Source organism: Pavona decussata, unplaced genomic scaffold, assembly GCF_977016875.1.
Source record: "Pavona decussata unplaced genomic scaffold, jaPavDecu1.1 SCAFFOLD_142, whole genome shotgun sequence".
NCBI classification, from domain to species: Eukaryota; Metazoa; Cnidaria; class Anthozoa; order Scleractinia; family Agariciidae; genus Pavona; species Pavona decussata.
This window is the reverse complement of record NW_028145555.1, coordinates 146,169-169,797: the sequence shown is the minus strand read 5'-3', so window position 1 is coordinate 169,797 and position 23,629 is coordinate 146,169. Positions and strand designations below refer to the sequence as shown.

Here is a 23,629-nt window from a genome sequence, read left to right as displayed (position 1 = left end):
CCGACCATGATTACCATAAGATAAACATAGGACATCATATCGTTGATAAACCAGTCAAACTGGCTCATAACCTTTTAGTAAGCCTAAAATAAAACATGACATCATCCTATCATAATTTATGTCACGTTAATGAGAATTTAAGGCATTTTACTTGTGAGAACAAGTCAATAGGCTATAATATCAACGACGTTAATTTATTACCCTGTAAATTAAAGATATTCCCCGCAAAAAAACGGAGTAAAACATGCATTCGTTCGGTTACTGTCACTTTTGTTGCAGAGATCAATGAATGCGCGAGTAAGCCGTGTTTCAACAATGGAACGTGTGTTGATAACATAAACAGCTTCAACTGTACCTGTCCAGGAGGATTTATAGGCATCGGATGTGAAATAGGTTAGAGGCAATTCCGTTTTATTTACAGGGAAATCGAGTAAAAGCATCTTTTGATCATGTTTGTTCAAAAACTGTCTTCAAGGCTATTTTCTCAGCAGATTATGGAAATTGCAGGCAATATGCATTAAATTTGTACTCAAGGACTTAATGTTTCTTGCTACTTTAAACAGCTTGTGTTGATGTTTGTTGAAGATTTCAATGAATGTGAAAGTAACTCTTTTTTGTAAAAAAACGAAACCCGTGTTGATAAGAGAATTTGTAGTAAAGCAATAAGGGCCAGTTATTTAAGCAGAGTCTAACTTAGGCCGCGACTTAACGCAATCAGTGGGCCTCCTAATCTGTTTATAAGTGGTTTATTTTAAGTAGATAAATAGTTTTCTAGTCTGGGATGCAATGCAAGCCTTTTTGTTACCATCGGCAGTAAACAATGTTAAAATATGATTGTTGGCAAAATTGAAAATGGCTTAGAACGTGGTTTTGTTAAACACTGTTTGTGTTTTTAACTTGTGTGGTTAATAATTTGTCGTATATATTAATGAATGCGCGAGTAACCCTTGTTTAAAAAATTATATCTCATCTTTTATAGCCAACAAAATCAAATAATCATGATCAAGTTCGTCCCGTATTAGTATCAAAACCCATTATTACTACCAAACGTACAATTCGTTTATGATGCACTTGGTCGAAAATGCACTTTTATACACTGAAGGACAATGTATTCAAAAATAACTTCAAAAACCTGTCAAATCGGTAATATTGACCATGACTGCTTTAAGATAAAACATAACATGGCACCGTTGATAAACCTGTCAAACTGGCTCATAACCTTTTAGAAAGCTTAAAAAAAATAACATCATTACATCCTATCATAATTCATGTCACGTTAATGAGAATCCACCCCATTTTATTTATGAGATCAAGACAATAGGCTTTGACGTCATCGGCAGTAAATTTTTTTTTTTCCACGCAAAAAACAGAGTAAAACATGCATTCTATCGGCTACTGTTACTTTTGTTGCAGAGATCAATGAATGCGACAGTAACCCGTGTTTAAACAACGGAACGTGTGTTGATAAGATAAACAGCTTCTACTGCACCTGTCCTGGAGGATTTATTGGAAACCGATGTGAAACAGGTTAGAGTGAACTCCGTGTAAATTATAATTATATTAGGTCTTGTCACTTTATTTCTTTAGAAGCAAGTTAGCTTTAGCATTCAAAGAATTGAAAACGCAAGCTATCGAAACCATCAAGGATCCGATAACGTTTCGTCATTTGTCCAGTGATGTTAATTCATAGACGCCTATGGACCTACGTACATCGCCGCGGGTATTTGCTTGTCGTGTTAACGGTCCTTAAGACCCGCCGAAAATGGCTATAAATTGCTGCCAAATGTCATTTTGTTTTGTCACAAGGCACTATGTTGCAAATAAACCCCAGGCAAAATGAAAAATCGCTCATTACTCAGCTAATTTTGCAACTCAGTATTTTTGAAATTGTCTGAAAATTACTTCGAATTCGCCAGCGTACAAAGAAGAGTCGAAACATGGAAGACTCCAAGGTGCATTATATCTGACCGCATTGTCACAAGCTACGTTCCTCAGATCTTTTAACGTTCCGCCCGTCCGTCCACAAGATTCAACTTAACGAATAGTTTTGGTTTGTACTAGTACTCTATTTATCAGAAATGAGAAAAACAAAACTGCCCAGTGGATTGCACTGACTTTGTCAAGACTGAGAGCTGCTAAAACAAGCCACGTTAAAATATAAATATTTTTATCATCTGCAGAGTTTTTCAACAAGTTTGAGGGTTAGGGGAGGCAACAAACCACGAAATCTCATTCAAAATGAACTTGTTAAATCCATAAGCAAGAAACAAATCATTTGGTGTTGTGTAGCGGGCTGACTATCTGAGTAATGTTAATAGATTCTCTCAGCTCTGTGGGTTCTTCGCATCTTACGGGTAATGTTACTTTAGTTGTGTGTGACAGAATTACATAATTACAAGATTTTTAAAAAAATGTAGTTTTGTTGGCGCCTATGTTATAATCGCGCCCCCGAAAAACTAAAACTGTTCTCCAGGCTCACCTTGACCAACTCCTTGTCTAAATGGCTGGTTGCTACCGTACCTCGCTTACTGCCATTTATCCTTCATTTTGTTTCCAGTACCCTTGCTCAGCTCCACAATAATCACAGACAACGAGTTCTACCACATCAATCTCAGGAAGTTCCTTGCGCCTGCTGTTGGCAATGATTCTAAGTGGCTGCTGTGCTTCCGCGCTTCCATGCACCAATTTAGTGTCATTGAATTCCACAGCAGGTGTGACGGAAAAAGTCACACCGTCACCATCATTCAAGCCAACCAAACATATGTATTCGGGGGATACACGGACATACCTTGGGGTAAATATGTATATATCTTGTTGTTTTTGAAAACGCCGATAAAAAAGTAGGCTTTCAAAATAGACTTTAAAACTGGAGACTTTTGAAAACGCATCGTTTAGGAAACGCTTCATTTCTAGAGTTGACGGGTGAAAACGGAGACTTTTGAAAACGGTGACGTAAAAAGCGTCACATACCATTGGCTCCAGTCCAAATTGGAGCATCCAAGATGGCGGATGGTCTCGTAATGTTAACTATGCGCAATCGCAGGTTCAGGTCGTTTTCATTGCTCATCGCCCGGAATCTTATCTTTTTTCGCGACGTTTACTTACAGTACAAAACCTGGATCGATTGGTGACCTGTGGGAATACTCGATTGTTTTGTGTGCGAAATTTTAAAAATTCGACTCAGTTCCAAGGACTATAGAGTGTGTGCACGGCGGCCATGTTGGAAGACTAAAACAGTAGAAGATATTTGCATAAAAATAGAATAAATTTCCCAAAGGAAAATCATTGTATTGTTTCGGTCCTCCAACATGGCCGTCGTGCACACACTCTATAGGCGAATCTTTGCTGACGTCATTGGATATATTTTTCCTCATTAGCATAGGGTTTAACTCATAGAAGCCGTGGCCGTATATATAAACTTATTCCAAATGTTGAAAGAACTGATTAAGTTAAGCAATTTGTGCAATTTTTAGCTCTTTGCAAGCGATATTGAAGGAAATATCAGCCATTAAAAACTGCGAAATTGCTAGGTGGCAGAAAAGTCAATGAGCCATAAAGTCTTTGTAAAATTTGGAGTTTTTAGAAGAGAATATCTCCGAAACCATTCGATGAATTGGGCTCAAATTGTCAGAGAAAACTGAAACTGTTATGCCCTTTCAATATTCAGAGTTTTTAGTTTATTGGCGTTATCAGATAGTGATACGCATATGTTAATGAGGCAAGAAGTGTAGACAAAGATTCGCCTATAGTGTTTGTTCGTACAATTTTTTTTTAAACTTAAAGTCGAAATGGAATTTCAGATAGATAGTACTTTTGCAGTGGGAATGTGGGCCGCTAAGTAGGGACATATTCCCCTATCCTATATATCAAATAAATGGTAAAAAATCTTGGGACATTTCTTGACTTACGCTCAATCCATTGTTGTGAAAGTAAACATCAGCATTATCAGTATTCATTTGCTTCTCGAGAGGCTCTCATCCAGTGACGAAGGTAAACCGCGCAATCTACTTACGTTTCTACCTGAAAATCGAGTCGTAGCCTCATCGAATTCTTTCAAAGTACCATAACACTCTTCACCTGCTCTGGTTTTTCTTCCTAAACCAGCTGGTCCGCAATTCAAGATGGGCATTAATCCACAAGTAAAGCTCTCGGACGTTCGCCTGCTTTTTTTCCTCTCTTGTACAAACATTGAATCCTCTATACAAAAAAAAAATGTTACAGAAATTCAACGAGAAGAACAGTTTGAAAATTTTCCGCTTATGTCTTTGGGCTGGTCGTAAAATTTTGAAAAGTCCGCTATCATGAAGATCATCGGCCGCCATTTTGATAGAGATTGTTGTAACGGCCTGTAATAAAGGTTTTTTAAGTATTTAATTCCACTCGCGATATATAATGACTTCTTCACAATTTTCCTCGTAATTACGCTTCACGCAGGCTTTTTCAGTTCTGTAAAGTTGATCTAACAACGGATTCTAGACTCTACACTCTAAGCTTCATCGATCCGACGATAACATCTCAACTCGAAGGCATGTTCTTCTCACGTGGCCTCTTCCCGCCACTCACTCGTAATTATGCTAATTTATGCTCATAGTTTAATTTCTAACACACTCCCCACCTTGACTGACACGAGTCAATCAACAATATAACTGCTCAAAAACGTTACAAAATTAACAGAAGGGGAGAGTTCATCGTTTCTTTCTCGTTATCCTTAATTAATGTTTAGCAACATTTTCTTGTTCAGCGTTTCCTACAAAAGTTATAGGAAAATCAGTGTTTCCGTTCTGACGTTCAAGCTCTCGTAATCCAGCCTCTACAGGATACAGCTTCTTCAAGGGTCTTGTCACCTCGATGACTCGATCACCACCACGCGTTCTCACCACAGCTCCTCTATGAAATCCATCTCGTCCTGTGATGAGGGATTTAACAACTCCCATGTTCCAAAATTGTCTGGGCGTCTTGTCCTTGTGAATGCAAACGACTTCTCCAATTTGGACGGTTGGCTGTCTGTTCTTCGATTGCCAATTGTGATGAACACGTAGCTCAGTTAAGTACTCCTTTTGCCAACGTCTCCAAAACTGCGAAAGAACAGTTGTCAGATATTTCGCGCGTTTTGGCAATTCACTTCCTGTCAGGGGCGTTTCCAACGGAGGCCCACCACTTTTCCGTTCACTTATATTGTACGGTGGAATTGATCTGTCGGTAGCCTGTCGGTAGTCTGTTGGTAAACTGTCGGTTAGCTGTCGGTCCACTGTCGGCCGACAATTTACCGACAGTCGGTTTGGGGAGCTCTTCTCCAAAATTACCCAACAGTCGACGACCAATAATCAACTGCGACGGCGTCAGAGGATTTCGCAATTCATCGTCCTCGTACGTCAAGGGTCGTGAATTTAGTATTCCCTCTATTTCAACAACAACAGAGAGTAGTTCTTCATAGCTGATTCGTGCGGTTCCCAAGGTTTTCTTCAAGCAGCGTTTTGTTGACCTAACGAGCCGTTCAAAAAATCCTCCCCACCAAGGAGCTAATGCGACATTAAATTTCCAGTCGATGTTGTGTTCTGCTAGCAGTTTTTTTAGCTCTTCACTCTTGAAAGTGGATCCATTGTCTGACACTACGAGACTTGGAATACCTCTTCTGGCGATGAACCTCTTAAAACTTCTCACGAACGCTTCGGTTGTCAACCTTGGGACGAGGTCGAGATGAACAGCACGACTAGACGCACACGTGTATAGCACGATATATGCGTTGTTCATGTTATCACTCTTGCGATAAATGTCCTTGACGTAAATGGGGCCAGCAAAGTCTATTCCGATACTTGTAAATGCGAACTCGTCCGTTAATCTAAAACCAAGTAGTTGTGAGGTAGGAGGCATTCCATATGGGCGACCTTCAAGTTTCTTGCATACTACACACTTACTGATTATGTTCTTCATCGTTTGTCTGCCCTTCACAACCCAATACTTTGAAGGAACTTGAACCAATGTTTCCGCCACTCCATTGTGCATCACTTGATCATGACAATTGAGGATCACCAGTTTAGTGAAATGATGACCTCTCGGCAAAAGTATCGGAAGTCGTGTATTGTGTGGTAGGGATGACAGGCCTATTCTTCCTCGACATCGTAGCATCCCTTCGTCGTCTTGATAAAGGCCTAGTGATGACTTCATCTGTGGATACTTATCACTCTTTAAAATCTCTTTCTGGACGTGTTCAATCCACAGTTTCTCGGCTTGTCTGTACAATCTTAAAGGATTCTCTTCCATTCCTTCTCTGGACGTTGCTTTCTTTAGTTTCTCAACAAACATTAATACCAGTGCAGTAACCCTTATCAGCTTGGTAACGGAACTAAAGTTCTCAGACTTGATAACGTTGGCTAGACTCGCTTCTCCTCCCTTGTCTTCCACACACGTTGTCACTAGGATGGAGGCAGCCGACTTAGACGATTTCAGTTCGCATAATTCTTCTCTGACTTGTACATTTTCTGGCTGCTTTGGCCAGTGTTCACTACTCTTCAAGAGGAATTCGGGTCCGTGTAGCCAGAGCTGTTTCCCTTCAGGTCAGTAGCCTTGATTCCTCAAGGCGCTATATCAGCTGGATTTTCTGCTGTGGGACAGTACCTCCACTGTTGAGGTGGTGAATTTCTTCTAATCTCAGCCACTCGATTTTCAACACACTGCTTATACTCCTTGTTAGTATTTGTGATCCACCACAACGAAATCATAGAATCTGTCCAGTTAAACACATGGTCAATTCTCACAGCTTCTAAAGCCTGACTCACACTCTTTAACAATCTGGATGCAGCTAGGTTCGACAACAACTCTAGACGAGGGATAGTTTGCTCAGCCAATGGAGCAACTCTAGTCTTTGAGGATATTATCTGGCATTCCACTTTCGAGTTATATTCCACTCTCATGTAGATAGCAGCTCCATAAGCCTTCTCTGACGCATCAGCAAAACAGTGTAGTTGGACTGACTTGACCTTATCCCCATTCAAACCTTCAGCATAACATCTCTTGAAGGCGACTCTTCCAGCCTGTCTCAGATCCAACAAAATTGTCCGCCATTGGTGGTGGAGGTCAGTGTCAAGTAACTCGTCCCAGTCTCTCCCATCCTTGCAAAGTTTCTGAAACATGATCTTAAATTGAGGATGATAGGAGCTATTAATCCCAAGGGGTCAAAAAAATTTGTAGCTGTACTGAGAATCAATCGTCTTGTTGCTGGTACAGCATCTACATCCCCCAATGTCTTGTTTAGATCATAAATCAGTTCATCTTGGGTAGGGTTCCAAAGCACTCCCAGAACCTTTTGTTCTTTCTGTGTACTTTGCTTAAAAACTGACTTGGAGAAGCTTTCATCTTCTTCTTTAACACCATATCCATCACTCTTGTCAAAGTCTTCACGGAAAGCTTCATCCTCTTGCAATGCTCTCAGGAGTCTCTCTTAATTGCTGTTCCACTTTCTCATATTGAAACCTCCTGATTTGAGACAAAACTTTATCTTCTTTGACAGAACGAATGCACTGTCCACATCACCATCCCCAGAAACATAATCATCAACATACAGAGACTTCAACAATTCTCTTGCAAGTGCACTGTCAACTGGCAAACAAGTGTCTGATTGTGGCATTGAGAATGAAAGGGCTCGAGTTCACTCCAAAAACCACTCGTGCAAAACGCATCACCATGACCTCTGGACTTTCCTTGTCCAGATCATCAATCCACAAAAAAATCTGAGAAAGTCTCTGTGTTCAGGATCAATCTCAATGTTCAAAAATGCCTTCTCAGTATCTGCAGTTAAGGCAACTTCATGGACTCTAAATCTTAACAAGATGTCAAATAAATAAGGATTCAGAGAGGGTCCAATGTGCAGACAGTCATTTAAACTTGGTCCAAACACCTTGGATGAGGCATCATATACAACTCTCATCTTCGTTGTATCTCTGTCAAGTCTCACAACTGCTCTATGTGGGAGATAATGAACACTTCCAGGCTGTGGGATTTGATCCTGTGGCACCAATTCAACTACGCCACTCGGCAATTGCTCGCTGACCACTTGATCATACTGCTTCAGAATTTCTGGCTGGTCCTTTAGCTTTTTGATTGTTGTTGTCAGTCTGCGTGATGCAGCTGAGTAACTGTCTGGTAGCACCGGATGGTTATCCTTGAAGGGTAACTTGACCTGGTATCTCTCCCCAGTGAACCTGATGTCACTTGAGAACTTGTCGTAGACAGAAGCTTCTCTTTCCTTTATCCCCAAAGTTTCTAAGTCCCAGAATTTCTGAAGATCATCTTTCATGTCACTTATCTCTGTGGACTCTATCTTTAACACATGTGTTGAACTCAAATTCACTGTGCATGACTTTGTCGACGTTGAGCACACAGCTGGGCCTGATAACACCCAACCCAACTTGGTTTCAAGGGCTACCGATCCGAAGGGATCTCTCTTAATAATGTTTCCAGTAAAGAAGGACCAGTAGTAATCTGCTCCTATCAGCACGTCAACACTAACAGAATCACTTGTTCCACATGCAAATTGTAGACCTTGTAGGTAAGGGGAGCATTCCAATGTGTCTTGAGTTTGTTGATTGGACACAGGGCTACAAATCACTGGTACAACATATGATGTAACATAGACATTCAATCCATCTAATGTTCTGACACACAACTGCACAACATCACATTCCTTGATGGAAGCTGAGTCATCTCCAAATGTTTTGATTAAAAGGGTTTCCTTACCCACAGTTGGCAGTTTCAACTGCTCTCTTGTCATGCTGGTTATGTAAGATCTCTGGCTACAGGAGTCAATATCATATGGGCATTCACTCCAATTTCCTGGTTATCTGGGCTAAAAACAAAGGCTTGGGCTGTCTGCAACAGCACAGAGTTGACATTATTGCTAATGTACATTGTTGAAGCTCCTGTATCCCCGCTCGTATCTTGAGGTGGTTCAGATCCATGTGGTGTTGCTCCTTCAGAACCCAAGTTTCTGGATGTTACAGTCTTATTTGTTCTTTCACAAATGGTCAAATGGTGTCTACCTTCACAGTTAAAGCATTTTGCCCTTGATGGGCAATTTGCAGAGATATGACCGCTCTTCAAGCACACAAAACACCTGCCATTTCGTCTCAGCATTGTTCTTCTAGTCTTCGGTTCAGTGACAGTCATGCAGTTAATGGACTTATGATTCTTCTTACAAAAGGCACAGCGAGGAATACTTTCTTCGTTACCTGTGTAAAGCGCAGAGGCAGAATAGGGCTGTTTGCTTCTTGTCTTATACTGTTCGAACTTTGAAGTATTAATAGTTGGTCCACTTGTTTTTATTGCAGTACATCTTTCTCTGGCTTCCAACTCAGTTTTCAATGCATTCAAAAAGGCATCAAGATTCCATGTTCCTTCAATGCCAAACTTGCGGCTTACAATCAATCTCAACTCTGAGGGGATTTTCTCCATTACGATAGGGACAAGTAAATTCCCAAAGGACTGTGATTCAACGCCTAACGCATCAAACCTCGAATGTTGATTTCAATCTTGTCATACAATTCATATAATTTCTTTGTTTCATGTACTGAATTGACAGATGAAAGTTTCAATAAGGCATCCATATAATTGGATATTAACAACTGTGGTTTACCAAATCGGTCCTTGAGAATGTCGATGGCTACCTTGTAATTGTCTGCAGTCAGACTTAGTCCAGCAATTGCGGATTCAGCATTACTTATCACACAACTCTTCAGATAAGTGAACTTTTCGATGGGCGAAATGCTAGGGTTTCCATCTACAGCGGACTGAAATGTGTCCCAATAACTCTGCCATTCTTGATAATTTCCCGAAAATGATTTGAGCTCGAGTTTAGGTAGTTTCACTTTCCCTGAATTGCCGCCGGAGTCTGCGCGTGTCCGCCATGTTTGGAATGTTCAGAATGTTCTAATCTAAAGTCAATTTTCGCCAAAATACTGTAAACATGCTGACAAAACTCACCAAAATCTTCTATTTCTTTCTCCAGTTGCTTTTTTTAGTGTTCTCCAGTATCGTTTCATCCAGCTTTTTTACGGTTTCCATTTTTTCTGCCAGCAAAGACCTCAACGCAGTTAACTTTTCCTTGGACGACGACAAATCTTCCCCGCCATCTGTTAAGATCTTCTCCGCATTCTCCAATGTTTTGTACACAAACCCCTTGTGAGCCTCTCGAATATTCCTGGTCTTTTCGACGTTCATGATGTTTCTAAACTCTCCGCTAAGGGAACCTTGGCTTTTCAATGCAGTCCATCGGCAATTTGTAGTTGTTTGATGTTTGTCTTCACTCGTTGTTCTGACAGCTTATCGGGATCGGAGGACCATGTAATAAAGGTTTTTTAAGTATTTAATTCCACTCGCGATAAATAATGACTTCTTCACAATTTTCCTCGTAATTACACTTCACTCAGGCTGTTTCAGTTCTGTAAAGTTGATCTAACAACGGACTCTAGACTCTACACTCTAAACTTCATCGATCCGACGATAACATCTCAACTCGAAAGCATGTTCTTCTCACGTGGCCTCTTCCCGCCACTCACTCGTAAATATGCTAATTTATGCTCATAGTTTAATTTCTAACACGGCCTAGGCTCCGCGCGTCGGGCTGAACTACTGAGTCACGTGGTTTAATTTAAACCAATCAGACATTTTTCACCAGTGAAGCAAAATACAGTTGGTCAGTATTGCGCATGAGCAGACCATAATTTTTAGGCAGTTATTTGCAGGTCACTCGGTTTGCTCTCGGCCAATGAAAAGGAAGAAAAATTGTATTGAATGATGAGGCTGTCTGTTAATAACTCCCCTTCATTGATAATAGTAAGCTCCCTATGGACATGCTGGAGATCGGCATTTTTCTTTATCCCCCCCCCCCCCCCCTTATTATTTCCCATTTAGGTAAACAAAAAAAATTCTGGCCTATCAGTCCTTAAATTTTTCAGTGTCTAAAGGATGACGCAGTCTGGTCAAGTGTTATTGTGAAACGCAACCGGCTTTACCGCAATGTTTTTTTTTTGTTTTGTTTTTTTGACATGCGGTCAATTTTGGAAACACAAATTCATTATTAAAAAAAAAACCTCATGATCTGTATTAAATTAAGCCACCCACTATGATGAGCCTTCCTGAAAATAAATTAGCCATTGTGGGCTTAATATATAGAGCCATTTATGATCAGTTAAAATCGTGCAATGCTTGAACAGTTTTTGAAAAGGACTCGTTTAGAAAGCTTTGATTCAGTTCAGTCTACTCCTTATTTTGCATTTCAATTTGGCAACGATAACTTGGCATCTTTGCGCCTTAAAGATAGTAATTTTACCAGCTCAACCGAGGTTTATTGATCGTCTCGAATGTTTTACGCGGTTACCGTGTCAACATGATGTGTACTTGACATCTATTTGGAAGGCTAAAATTATTTTACCATGCCACAACTAGAATCACCAAAACTAATCGACTTGACCGTGACGTAGTACATGTAGCTGTATCTTAAAAAGTTGCCGACGATTTTTTCTAAGGGGTATTGACACTGATCCAGTCATTTGAAGTGATATAAACATTTCAAAGAGGTTCAACCCAGGAAACAAAATGGAAGCTCTTTTAAGCGAACTCCCTCGGAACAGGAAATGGTGTCCGTAACTGGAGCTGGCCACTTGTACGAGATTGGTTCCATAAGCGGTCACTGGAGGTGTAAGGGATGGATGACCGCTTACCTTCAGTCTCAGTTTTAGCTAATATTTTTTTTTTTGGCCATTTTTTCTTGCACATCGTTACAAGATCAATATATATTAAAATATAAAAGATAAATAAATAACAAAAGAGACAGAAGGTTATGGCGAGAGCTTCCACTGTAGTTTGAAAGATGAACATTTAGCGAAGTTTCCAAAACTTTTGAACTGCTTTAATTTTTTGTTTTTCGCTTTGTTTTATTTGTAATAAGAGGAAGATAAACAATGTTTATGTAAGTTATTTGTTACTTTGTTTCAATTCTATTTTCTTGCTTTTCAGAGTCCCGTGGTGGCTTTGCTTACACCAACAACTCTTTTATTTTCTCCCTACGGAACAGCGAAGGACTCGGACCTTTCAAAAGTAATGTGACAAACCCATCAAAAGCAATTTTCAGGAACCCAAGCTATGCTGTAGTATTTGGAGGCCGGGACATCGTCATTCGTCCAAGTAATCGCACCTCAGCGGTCTTGGGCCAAGCCTACTATGTACCAAGTGGAGTTAGTGACGTGCAGACAATCATGGGTGGGAGTCTTTACTTCATACCTAATGACTGGGAGGTATTCTACCTTGCCTAAACCACTTTTAAAAGAATCCATGCCCTTACAAACGTTTTACGACTTCTGACACAACTATTTCTGGACACGAAACCAATCGCCATTTTTCCATTACGGAGCTTAAGCAACGACGACGGCAACGGCAATTAAAACGTCACGTGAAAATATAACGTTGTTTCATTTGTGCTACTACGTAATTATTTCAGCTCGCTCAACTTTTACAAAAATGGCGAACTATCCAGGAATCAAATTGGTAGGAGTGGCGAACAAATTAAGAAAAAAAATGAAAAATTCACCTTCGTCTGTTGATGTTCTCCATAAAACCTTAAATGTGCTCATTTCACGTTGTTGTTTTGCAGAGGACGACAAAGAAATGTACCAAAATGTTAAACGCTCGTGCAGTGATTGTTTTTGCTCATTAAACCTATGGTTTTGCGGCGTTGTCGTTGCCATCGTCGTTGCTTAAGTGGCTATTAATCATGTAAGCCCCAGTAGTGACCAGCATCTAATTTCTCCTCACAATATCACTGTCCATCAAACATACAGGTTATGAGAAAATAACAACATTTACACAAAATTCTGTCAAGTAGTACAAAAGAAATATAAAAAGAAAAGTAAGGAGATTGTGCACGTTGATATTGGGGAGATAAGGGTAGCAATGCAATAAGCGCACGTGTCGCTGAAAGGATTATTTTGTCCAGCTATGTTTTTGTTGTTGCTTTTAGTTGTTTAAGTTTTTGATAAGGGCGTTCAGGTTTTGTTTGAAGTCTAGAACTAGAAATGATAAATGGGGTGCAGTGGTTACTTACACTAAGTTATAAAAGTGTGAGAGTGGGGAGGGGGGAGGAGTTGATGGCTGAGGTCAGAAGGAGAAGATGAACGGGGCACGTCAATGAAAGGCTTTGTTAATGTGTAGTTTGGCTAAAATCAGAGGATATCCCGCAAGATTGAACAGGGTCGTTGTTTTGCTATTCAAAACACTGATAACAAAGCACATTTTTACCGTAGAAAAGCTGGAGACGATGCTCCGAGGTCGTTCCTTGTTGAAAGCGCTCTGTCACTCTTCTCCCCCGACAAACGAAATTACGTTTCTCGTAAGATAACGGCATGTTGCGTACATACGACGAATATTGAGTGCACAGATGACCATATTTAGGAAGTGTAACAATGGCTTGAACAATTGAACGTAGATTATGCATGTCTATACTGGCCGCATGTACAACCTTAAGTTCTAAAGTGAGTTTTAATGACAATGTTGGAACATAATTATTCGGATGACGGTTCGTGCGACTTTGATAAAACAAAATTCACACATGAACAACCGACCGCATTGCTTCTAGCAAGCGTTGTTTAATTTGAGATTTATTTTGGACGATAAGCTGTTGGAGTTGATTGAGAAAAATAATCATATAGGCTTTTCAAGGCTCATCTGAGAAATCTAGAACTTTTTTATGAGCTTTAACGAAACAGCAATAGCAATACTTCAGCAATTCCAATAGAATGAAAATTAAATGTTCTTAAACAATGCTCGAATCATGTAATAGTTGACAACATTTATCCGCTATGTACATTGCTCTTCTTTTTTGTAATTTTCTGAGGACGTTAATAAATTTCTTTGTTTGTGACAAATCATTTTGCATTTCTTATTTCTAACATATCTCAGGATATCTACTATACGAGAGAAGGTTGTTCCTGGGTTAAGAGAGGACAGAAACCGCCGGGAAAACAGGCGACAAATTTGGGAAATAAAACACCGTAAACATATCCGTACTGTAAACTGTGATTTCATCGGCTTCCTCACGTTTAGTGTTCAAAATTAACCAAAATGCAGATTATAACTCAGGATATCGTGACCAAGTTCCTTTAACCCGTCCTTTTCACTCTGTCAAAGTGACGTTTTTCCCACCCCCCCCCCCCCCCCGAAAAAAAAAGAGAGCGCATCCAGAGCAAAAGCTTGGGATAGTATTTTTATCATTCCCATTTTGTACCACTATTTTGAAGCTCTGTTATTTTTGTAAAAGAAACTAACAAAATGCGGTTGACCTTTCAAAATAGTTCGCCAAAGAAAACGTTTTGCCAGTGAAATTAAAAGAAACGTAAAATTACCCATCTGTGGTGGAATTTTAAGCCCCTCATGACCAAACACAGGTTTTTTTATAATAAGCTTATAAATGCAAACTCTGTCTTGTTCCTGTATGTTCACTTGACGAACTCCAAGACGCGCAGCCACTGAGAAACAAACAGATGCATGTTTAATAGCATGTTTAATAAGACGGAGGGTTTTCCCTGAGATCCCTACCCTTGTGGTTGAAAGTTCTCACTCCCCCCCCCCCCCCCCCCTCCTTCTCAGCTCTAGCTAAGGAACTAAGAGACTAAAGCAGGGTTCTCTTCTTTCACCAGCCTGGCATCAGAAACCCACCCCCTTTCCTCTCGACACACATATACTCAGATCAAGAACAACAGGACGAAATCGGGTTAAGATTGGATGGGTTTTACGTGAGATAGAACCCTCCCCTTATACTGGCAAAATCTGCAGTAATTGGCCAATCACATCTCCGTATTCTTTCACAGGGTCGGCGGAGCCTATTTTCAACTGGAGGGGGGGGGGGGGGGGGCTTGAAAACGAGCGCCGGAGTCACGAGGGGTCTGGAGCCATCTACCCCAGAAAAGTTTGAAATCTAGAGGCTCGGAAATGGTATTTTCAACATTCTCCATGAGATATTTTCTGTCGAAAAGTTTCCGACAGTTTTTGTATAAGGTTGTAGCTTTGTAAATTCTAGACACAGAATAAAGCAAGTACGATTCAAACACTACTTTCATCTGGTGAATGCTTTTATGTATTTTACGTCTTTTTTCAAAAAACTTGTGAACATGAATCGAATTAAGTAACGCTCCGGCTACAATCGATAGCAAGAAGAATAGGCCCGCGGCAACAGGAACCTCTAATTTCTGGCAAGAGTAAACGTGTTAATTAAGTTATATTTGGTTATAGCATTGGGTTAAACGATATTAGCGCGAAATTCAAATGGTTGTACGAAAATTTCAAACCCTTTAACTTCAATTGCACGGCTGAAATCCACAGAATGTAAAAAAAATCACTTAAGCTTTCAACATGCAAGGTCTAAAAAAATGTATGAAAGGAACTATGTTTCCCTATGATACATCTTACCGATGGCAATGGTCGGCTTTGTTTTCGTCATAATTTTGACAGATTAGTTAATTATTCACCCAAGGTCGGACGGAAAATATTTCAGATCGGTTTTCAGTTTACCGCCAAAAAGAACGTTAAACAGAACAGTAACGTGAATTAGTGTTCAGGATCTTCGTCGTTATCCGTACTGTCCGAGAATTCCCTAAAATATCCTTTGCTGATTCCATCTAATTAAAAAATCTCAGGCAATCCCTGGCAAACTCAGAAACGTCTTTAAAGAAACAACATTACTGTCACTCAGTTTATCTCCCCAGCAACAAATGTCTATGACGGACTCGTAGGACAATAGACACGCTATGGTCAGGACACCACACTGACTGCTGTAGGAGATGTTCACGCTTCGTAAAACTTTGCAGTTTATATTTCGCATTGAAGATCGCCTCCTCCGAAATCGTCCTACACTTTGTAATGTCTAGTGTTCTTAGCTTCTGTGCTTCCGTCGTTAGTGTTAAAAAATTCTCAGAACTAATTGGTGTGCCTGTAAGACAGCTTTTGAATTCCTCTAAAAAGACGAAGTGGGACTTTCTGGTATAACTTGCCAGTGTTGCTTATGTTCAAAACGTCACAGCTTAGCAGAGCTTATCATATCGAGCGATTGCCACGAAACGCAATCTTCACCAAGAATAGCACACACAAGACTTAGACAGCTATCAGATCTTGTGGCCATAGAAACACAAAAACCAGCACCCAAAAGAAATACTCCACCAATGTTAACATTCTCAAATCGTATAAAATCACTGCTAAATGCCCGTTGCTCATTGAAAGGAAAAGAATAAATAAACTATGACAATTTTGCTAGTTGCCCGGCTCAAAATTCTATCACCTTTTTATTGGAAGTTGCAATTCCGTTCGGTATCTTAACTTGTTCTGCACGTGATCGAACCTGTTTTCACCTGGCTCTTAACGTAGTGAATTTAAAATCGTTCGTTTCCAACGCTGCTTTTTTACTCTACAATTTTCAATTGAGTAATGGATCAGAGGTAAGCGGGAATTCCAGAGTCTGTATTTCTTTACAGAAGAAAAACGTTTCGTCTATTACTTTCTGCTTTTTTTGTTGTTTGGGTTCAAGAAAGGGACCATTCCAATCACACACATCTTCCAACTGTGAAGCGGATGAAGCGTGACTGCAACGTACTGTAAGTGTTATTTTCGGCTCGATATTATAGCTAGAAAAAAAATCACCAAGGCTCATCTTTCTTTCGTTTGTTCACCTCTTTGTTTACAGAAAAAGCGTCTTATTCAGCCGCATGGAAAGAACCAACGGTCAAATAAAAAACTTCACATCGTTTAAAAAACGTTAACGGAAGCAGTTTACTGTTCAGTCAAAAATGTTGCGAGATACGATCCCTTGCTTAAAAATTACTCTGGAATGACAACAATAACTGTCATTAACAGTAAACTAAATTTCGCAACAACTATAAAATGGCGTTTTACAACATATTATTACAAGTTTTGCTCCATATTTCAAAATTATGAGTCGTTAGTTCAGTGTAGCAACGGCACTCTTATGGCATCACTTATATCTCACCACAATAGTGAATGAAAATCCGCCACCGTGAATTTCCTAAAATTTCGCATGCGATTGTCATTGAGCTATACAAAAGCATTGGCAACGGCACCAGGCAAATAAGTAAGGATTCTAGTCAAATGATATCACAAGCAGACCGCCCTCTGTTTGTGTGGGCCGTAGCACTGCCCAAATATGATAAAAGTGCATTAAATGTTCCAGGGAAGCCTTTTTAATCTCAAAAGGTAGAACACTTTCTCCACATGGCCTTAATATTCGCGAAGAAATGTACTAGCTTTTTCACTTTTATTATTTTTTATTCTTTGTTATTATTATTTCATTTGCTTCATATTTTATACTGTCAATCAATTTAGTTTAACGTAGTTCCGCTATTGCGCAAATATTTGTCAGCTATATAAGCGTATGTCCCAATGTAAATTTTCATTATACCTGAAGAAGGCTGGTTTGGCCAGCCGAAATATAGTAACCTTTAAACCGTAATTCTACGTTGTATCGGTCTCTGCTTCTTTTATCATTAAATGTTCGTGGTCAAAGTCCATACACAACAGATATCCAGCGAAATATGTAATTTCGCGTCTCGGGGAGAAAAATGGCAGACAGCTTCAAACAAGTAACGACCTCGAAACAAAGTCTCCAGTAATTTCTGTAAATAAAACCGTGCTATTTCTATCAACGTGTATGTTAACACCATCTCCTAATTTCAACCAACCGGGCCTACGGCCTCGTTGGCTAAGTATCAGGCGATATTTCAACCGATTTCGCAGGATAATTGTAAAACATTTTTCTGTTTTATTAACTGATTTTCAAAACAGCTCACATCGCCTAAACAAATTACGTCACAGTCGTACAACTTGCTTATCCCCAAGCTGTGCATCAATCTCCGCTTAGCAGTTTGAGGGTTAAGATTGTTTGTTAACCTTTTCCACGTTTTGCTTTAGTAACTTGAAACTTGCCCCAAAACGGACCTTACCGTAAACAAATCACTGGCTTTAGCTCATGACAGTGACATGTTCAGTTTCTATCCGTGTCATTCATGCGGACAAATTAAGGGTTGTTTCAATATATGAATATTGTGATTTTCTGTTTTACTTTTTTATGTTTAAGCCATGTTAAAAAGTTAAAAAAACCAGAGTTACATCAGGAAAGGTTACTTTTCTTCATTTTAAAAGGGATTTTCCATTTCTCAAAAAACTGCCTGTCAAAAATTAGTTTCCATGGCCACACAAAATTCTGCAAAAAGCCCATGGCATTTACGCAAATATCGAAAAATATATTTTGTTCAAAATTGCCGCGGGCAGAATTTCCCCCGCGCCCAGTCTAGGTAACTATAGGTATCACGTGCACTCCATTTAGTCGTAAGGGTGTTCGGTGTAAAGACACATCACGTGCTCTGCATGTTCACGTGACCGTCTCATGTTAGTGTAGTATAATCCGATAAAAAAGTACAATTTTAATTTTAGGGACATGTTTCGGAAGTTTTATCTGCCATTGTCTGTTTAATATAACGTGTTGCAGAGTTAGTTAAATACTAAGCAATGTAAGAACAAGCAACAACAACAAAACAAAAATGCGACACCAAGAAAAGCATGTCAATTTAAGTCCCTTATATCAATCGTTTTTGTACTCGGCTTTTGTTTTTTATTTTGTAAGTATCGAATGTCTTTTCTTTGACATTGCATTCCTTGTTGTTGTAATTAGCTTTGGTCTTTAACCAACACTGTCATGCGAGTGAATATTCATTTATGTCTTTGAAATAAAAATGTTGTCCTTTTCATCAAACTGTTGCGCAAGTCTGCTGCTTCTCAGACTGTTTGTGTAATGCCACTTGACGTCTGTATTCACTAATGTTGAACAGGAATTGTAATGCGCACCAGACCTCAAAAACTACGCAGTTTAAATTCAAAATCGAAACACTCTAAACTTGAAAATCAGAATTAATTCGTAGTCGAACCACAAAACTCGAAAGTGAAGCAAACTAGAAAACGAGCCAGCCAAAGCTCAAAAAAGAATCATCGACGAAAACTTCGCAAAGGAAGCATCGAGACACTCAAAAGTAAAACAGCCTAAATCTGTAAAATGATCGGGAAGCACAGGGGAACTCGAAAACAAATCATCGGCTACTAAAAATATCACGGAACTGGAACAAAAACGAAGCACTCTGACTAAAAACAAAACACCTTAACTTGAAACGAAGTTGAAATTTAATCCAAACAATTATTGTATAGCTATGTGTTACGCTACGTGTTTCGTTTAAAACTGTAGTCTTAGTCTTATATTGTAGTGATATTGTTGTCTTTTACTTTTAATACTTAATTTTTGTTTATTACTAATTATTGTACCTAATAGCTATTTGTTTCGTTTGCAACTGCATATCACAGTCCTGCGTTGTAGTGCCGATGTTGTAGCAATATTGTAAATTTCTTTTTTTTTTTTATTTTATTTTTTTTTTGTTTATTACTAATACCCGCTAAGATAAGGTTATGTTATACGCGGGTTGTGTAACTTGTCTTTATATATTTGTTGAAAATAATAATAAAGTGTACTATAAAGTTATATCAAAAGAAAGAAAAAACCAAGACACTTTTAAGTATAAGTTAGTGATTATCGGACACGGATCGAAATGTTAGTGTCGACTAAAATACCCAGTAATTATCAACACCAAAACTACTCCAGTAAACTATATTAAGGCATAGAGCTATTTTGCCAAAACGTTGGGGGAGGGGTGGGGTGATCTAATCTTCTCAGATTTTCACCCTAATATCGTAAGCGTCTCAAATCGCAAGTTTTGCCATTTCGGAATGTGTGACCTATGTATATTTGGCCACGCGAATCGTTGTGGCCAGAAAATGCTGGAAAACTTTTGAACCTGCTATCAACTTTCTGATAGTAATTTAAGTTTGGTGCTTGGAAATTATTAAATTCTTCGAATGTTCTGAAACTAAACGATGTTTTCTACTGGTACCTAGTCCCACATAAAATAGTTGAAATTTTCGAACCTTAAATTTCAGTTAATTGAAAGTTGCCAAACGTGAAAATTATGTAAGTACTATTCTTGACAGTAGAAAGCTTGTGGTAGCCAAGTGGAAGCCTCCAAGAAGTAATAAAAATTGTTCTCATTTCGCTCCCTGAAATGTCACTAGACAACAGATGAACTCTCAAAAACCTTTCATTTACTATAATTTTTTGCTATCCAGAAGATGGTAGATTTATTTAATGTTTTATAAAATGTTAATAAAGTTTGACCACAGCCCATTTTTATTTTATTTATTATCTTTTTTTTTTTAAGGAATTAAGGCCAAGGCCTCAATTCACCTGTGTGTATTTAATCTGATCTGATATTCAATTTCCCCGAAATACCAATAAACGTTTCATTTTCGAGTCTCGGCCGCTTCTTTTTCGAGCGTCTGATGTTCTTTTCAAATTTTTGGTCATTTTGTTTTCGATCGTTAGCTAGTACTAAACAAAACGTTGCTTTTCCCGTTACTGTGTGGATTCAAGTCATTCCCGATCGAGAAGATTTGTAAAGTGTGAGAGGTATCGTGGTAAGTACAAATATTTTCAAAGTTTATTTTTTTATATGCCTTTTGTATATCGTATCACCGGCTTCAGCGTTGGCCTTTGCGTATGTAAAGAGCAAAGAAAATATGTTTTGATTCACTGACATGCGAATTTGACTGACGCACTCCGAAATCAAGAAATGAACAGAAGATATGGAGGACAAGAAACCCTTCAGTAACGAAACTCTGATGGCAATAGAATACACTGACAAAAGAAGTAGAAAGAGGACATAGTACGTTCAGTAAACTATATTATATATTCTTTTTTTTTTTTTTTTCGTTAATAAAAAAGAATACATTTGAGCCACCCTTCAGACTGAAATGAAAAAAAATGTTAAGGGCTTAGTATCTCAAGACAATGTGGTACTGAGTCGGTGGGGAGTAGAGAAGAATGTTTGGTTTATCAACAGAGTTGATGACTAAAGGTAAATTGATCACCGTAAAGAGATTTGAGTGTTGAAGTTTCGAACGTGAGCCCTTCGCCGTCGTGTGATTCGCTTTAATTAGATGAAGAGCTAATGATCGAAATGTCAGTGTTCGAATTTCTTTACGGTGGCCAATTAACCTTGAGAAGCAAAACCTGTGATCTTACTTTGCAATTGATTCTGGGCTTTCATTTAAAGCTTTGACGGCTGGAATTCGAGAAAAATTCAAGCTCTCAAAAGCGGTGCATTTCTTGTACTTTGTCATGTCCAATTTCAACCAAACTACCTATTACATTGCTGATGACTCTAACATTATTTTGTTTTTATCTTGAGATTAGCACGGTACTACCTTAACATTTTACATGTATGCAAAATTCAACATGCACCTTTTAATAGGAACGTGTAAGCGTGGAAATTTGTGTAGGTGAAAAAAAATACCTTTTTGATATAACACAAGATATACTGGATAGCTTTGTGTCATATAACCATAGGAGTTAAAGAATTTAAAAGAGAGAGCGAGATACTTAAGTAAAAAAATCTAATTCAACACACAGTAGCACTGCCCAAATATTGTAATAGTGCATTAAATGTTTGTCGTCAAAGTCCGTACACAACAGATATCCAGCGAAATATGTTAGTTCGCGTGTCGGGGAGAAAAATGGCTGACACCTTTAAACGTAACAAGTAACGATCTCGGAACAAAGTCTCCAGTAGTTTCTGCAAATAACCGTGCTATTCTATCAACAATTTGCATGTTAACACCATCCCATAATTTCACTTAACCGGGCCTACGGCCTCGTTGGCTAAGTATCAGGCGATATTTCAACCGATTTCGCAGGATAATTGTAAAACATTTTTCTGCTTTATTAGCTGATTGTCAAAACAGCCCACTTCGCCTAAACAAATGAGGTCACAGTCGTACAATTTGCTTATCCCCAAACGGCGCATCAATCTCCGCTTAGAAGTTTAAGGGTTAAGATGGTGTGTTATCCTTTTCCATGTTTTGCTTTAGTAACTTGAAACTCGCCCCAAAATGAACCTTACCATAAACAAATCACTGACTTTAGCTTATGACAGTCACAACTTCAGTTTCTATCCGAGTAATTCATGCGGACAAATTAAGGTTTGTTTCAAAATATGAATACTATGATTTTCTGTTTTTCTTTTTTTTTATGTTTAAGCCATGTTAAAAAGCTAAAAACCCAAGAGTTACAGTAGGAAAAGTTAATTTTCTTTCTTTAAAAGAGATTTTCCATTTTCTCAAAAAAACTGCCTGTCTAAAATTAGTTTCCATGGCAACACAAAATTATGTAAAAAGCCCATGGCATTTACGCAAATATCGAAAAATATATTTTGTTCAAAATTGCCGCGGGCAGAATTTTCCCCGCGCCCAGTCTAGACAACTATAGGTATCACGTGCACTCCATTTAGTCGTAAGGGTGTTCGGTGTAAAGACACATCACGTGCTCTGTATGTTCACGTGATCGTCCCATGTTAGTGTAGTATAGTCTGATAAAAAAGTTCAATTATTAATTTTAAAGACATGTTTCGGAAGTTTTATCTGCCATTGTCCGTTTAATATAACACGTTCCAGAGTTGGTTAAATACTAAGCAATAACAGTGAATGTTATAACAAGCAACAACAACAAAACAAAAATGCGACACCAAGAACAGCATGTAAACTTAAGTCTCTCATATCAATTGTTTTTGTACTCGGTTTTTGTATTTTATTTTGTAAGTATCTAATGTCTTTTCTTTGACATTACATCCCTTGTTGTTGTAATTAGCTTTGGTCTTTAACCAACAGTGTCATGCGAGTGAATATTCATTCATGTCTTTAAAATAAAAATGTTGTATTACTCATCAAAATGCTTGCAAGTTTGCTGCTTCTCAGACTGTTTGTGTAATACTACTTGACGTGTGTATTCACTAATGTTGAACAGGAATTGTAATACGCACCAAACCTCAAAAACTACGCAGTTTAAATTCAAAATCGAAACACTTTAAACTTGAAAATCAGAATTAATTCGTAGTCGAACCACAGAACTCGAAAGTGAAGTAAACTAGAGAACGAACAAGCCAAACCTCAAAAAAGCATCATCGACCAAAACTTCCGGCGCAAAGAAATTATCGATACACTCAAAAGTAAAACAGCCTAAATCAGGGGAGCTCGAAAACAAATCATCGACTATTGAAAAAAACAAAGAAGAAAACACGGTACTGGATAAAAACGAAGCACTCTGACATAAAAGCAAAACACCTTGAAACGAAGGCAAAGTCAGTGGTTATCGGACACGGATCGAAATGTTAGTGTCGACTAAAATACTCAATGATTATCAACACCAAAACTGTTCCAGTAAATTATATTAAGGCATAGATCCACTGGTACTTCGCCCAAAACTTCGGCGGTGATTTAATATTCTTACGCTTTCATCCTAATCTCGTAAGATTCGCAAACAGCAAGTTTTGTGATTTCGGGATATGTGACGTATGATAATCTGGCCACGGGAATCAGTACGGCCAGAAGATGCTGTAAAACGTTTGACTTTCTGATGATAGTTTTCTTTTTCTAGTACCAAAGGTAAAGGTAACAAGGGTAGAAACAGTTCGGTGTTGGGAAATTA

At 38.7% G+C, this 23,629-nt stretch overlaps 1 protein-coding gene across 9 annotated transcripts in view; it reads left to right on the top strand.

The window, feature by feature from the left end:
* LOC146466650 (uncharacterized) overlaps positions 1 to 13,913 on the top strand; it is a 35,477-nt gene extending 21,564 nt beyond the window's left edge. For 7 of the 9 annotated variants that reach the window (XM_085126956.1, XM_085126954.1, XM_085126953.1 and 4 more), the window contains 4 exons: positions 280 to 393; positions 1,414 to 1,527; positions 2,558 to 2,794; positions 12,010 to 13,913. In XM_085126956.1, the coding sequence (XP_084983082.1) occupies positions 280 to 393; positions 1,414 to 1,527; positions 2,558 to 2,794; positions 12,010 to 12,305 (761 nt within the window). In that variant the 3' untranslated portion in view covers positions 12,306 to 13,913. The remainder of the gene's footprint in view (positions 1 to 279; positions 394 to 1,413; positions 1,528 to 2,557; positions 2,795 to 12,009) is intronic. The other 2 variants (XM_085126955.1, XM_085126958.1) reach the window with 1 other exon arrangement.
* The last annotated feature ends 9,716 nt before the right edge of the window (positions 13,914 to 23,629 follow it).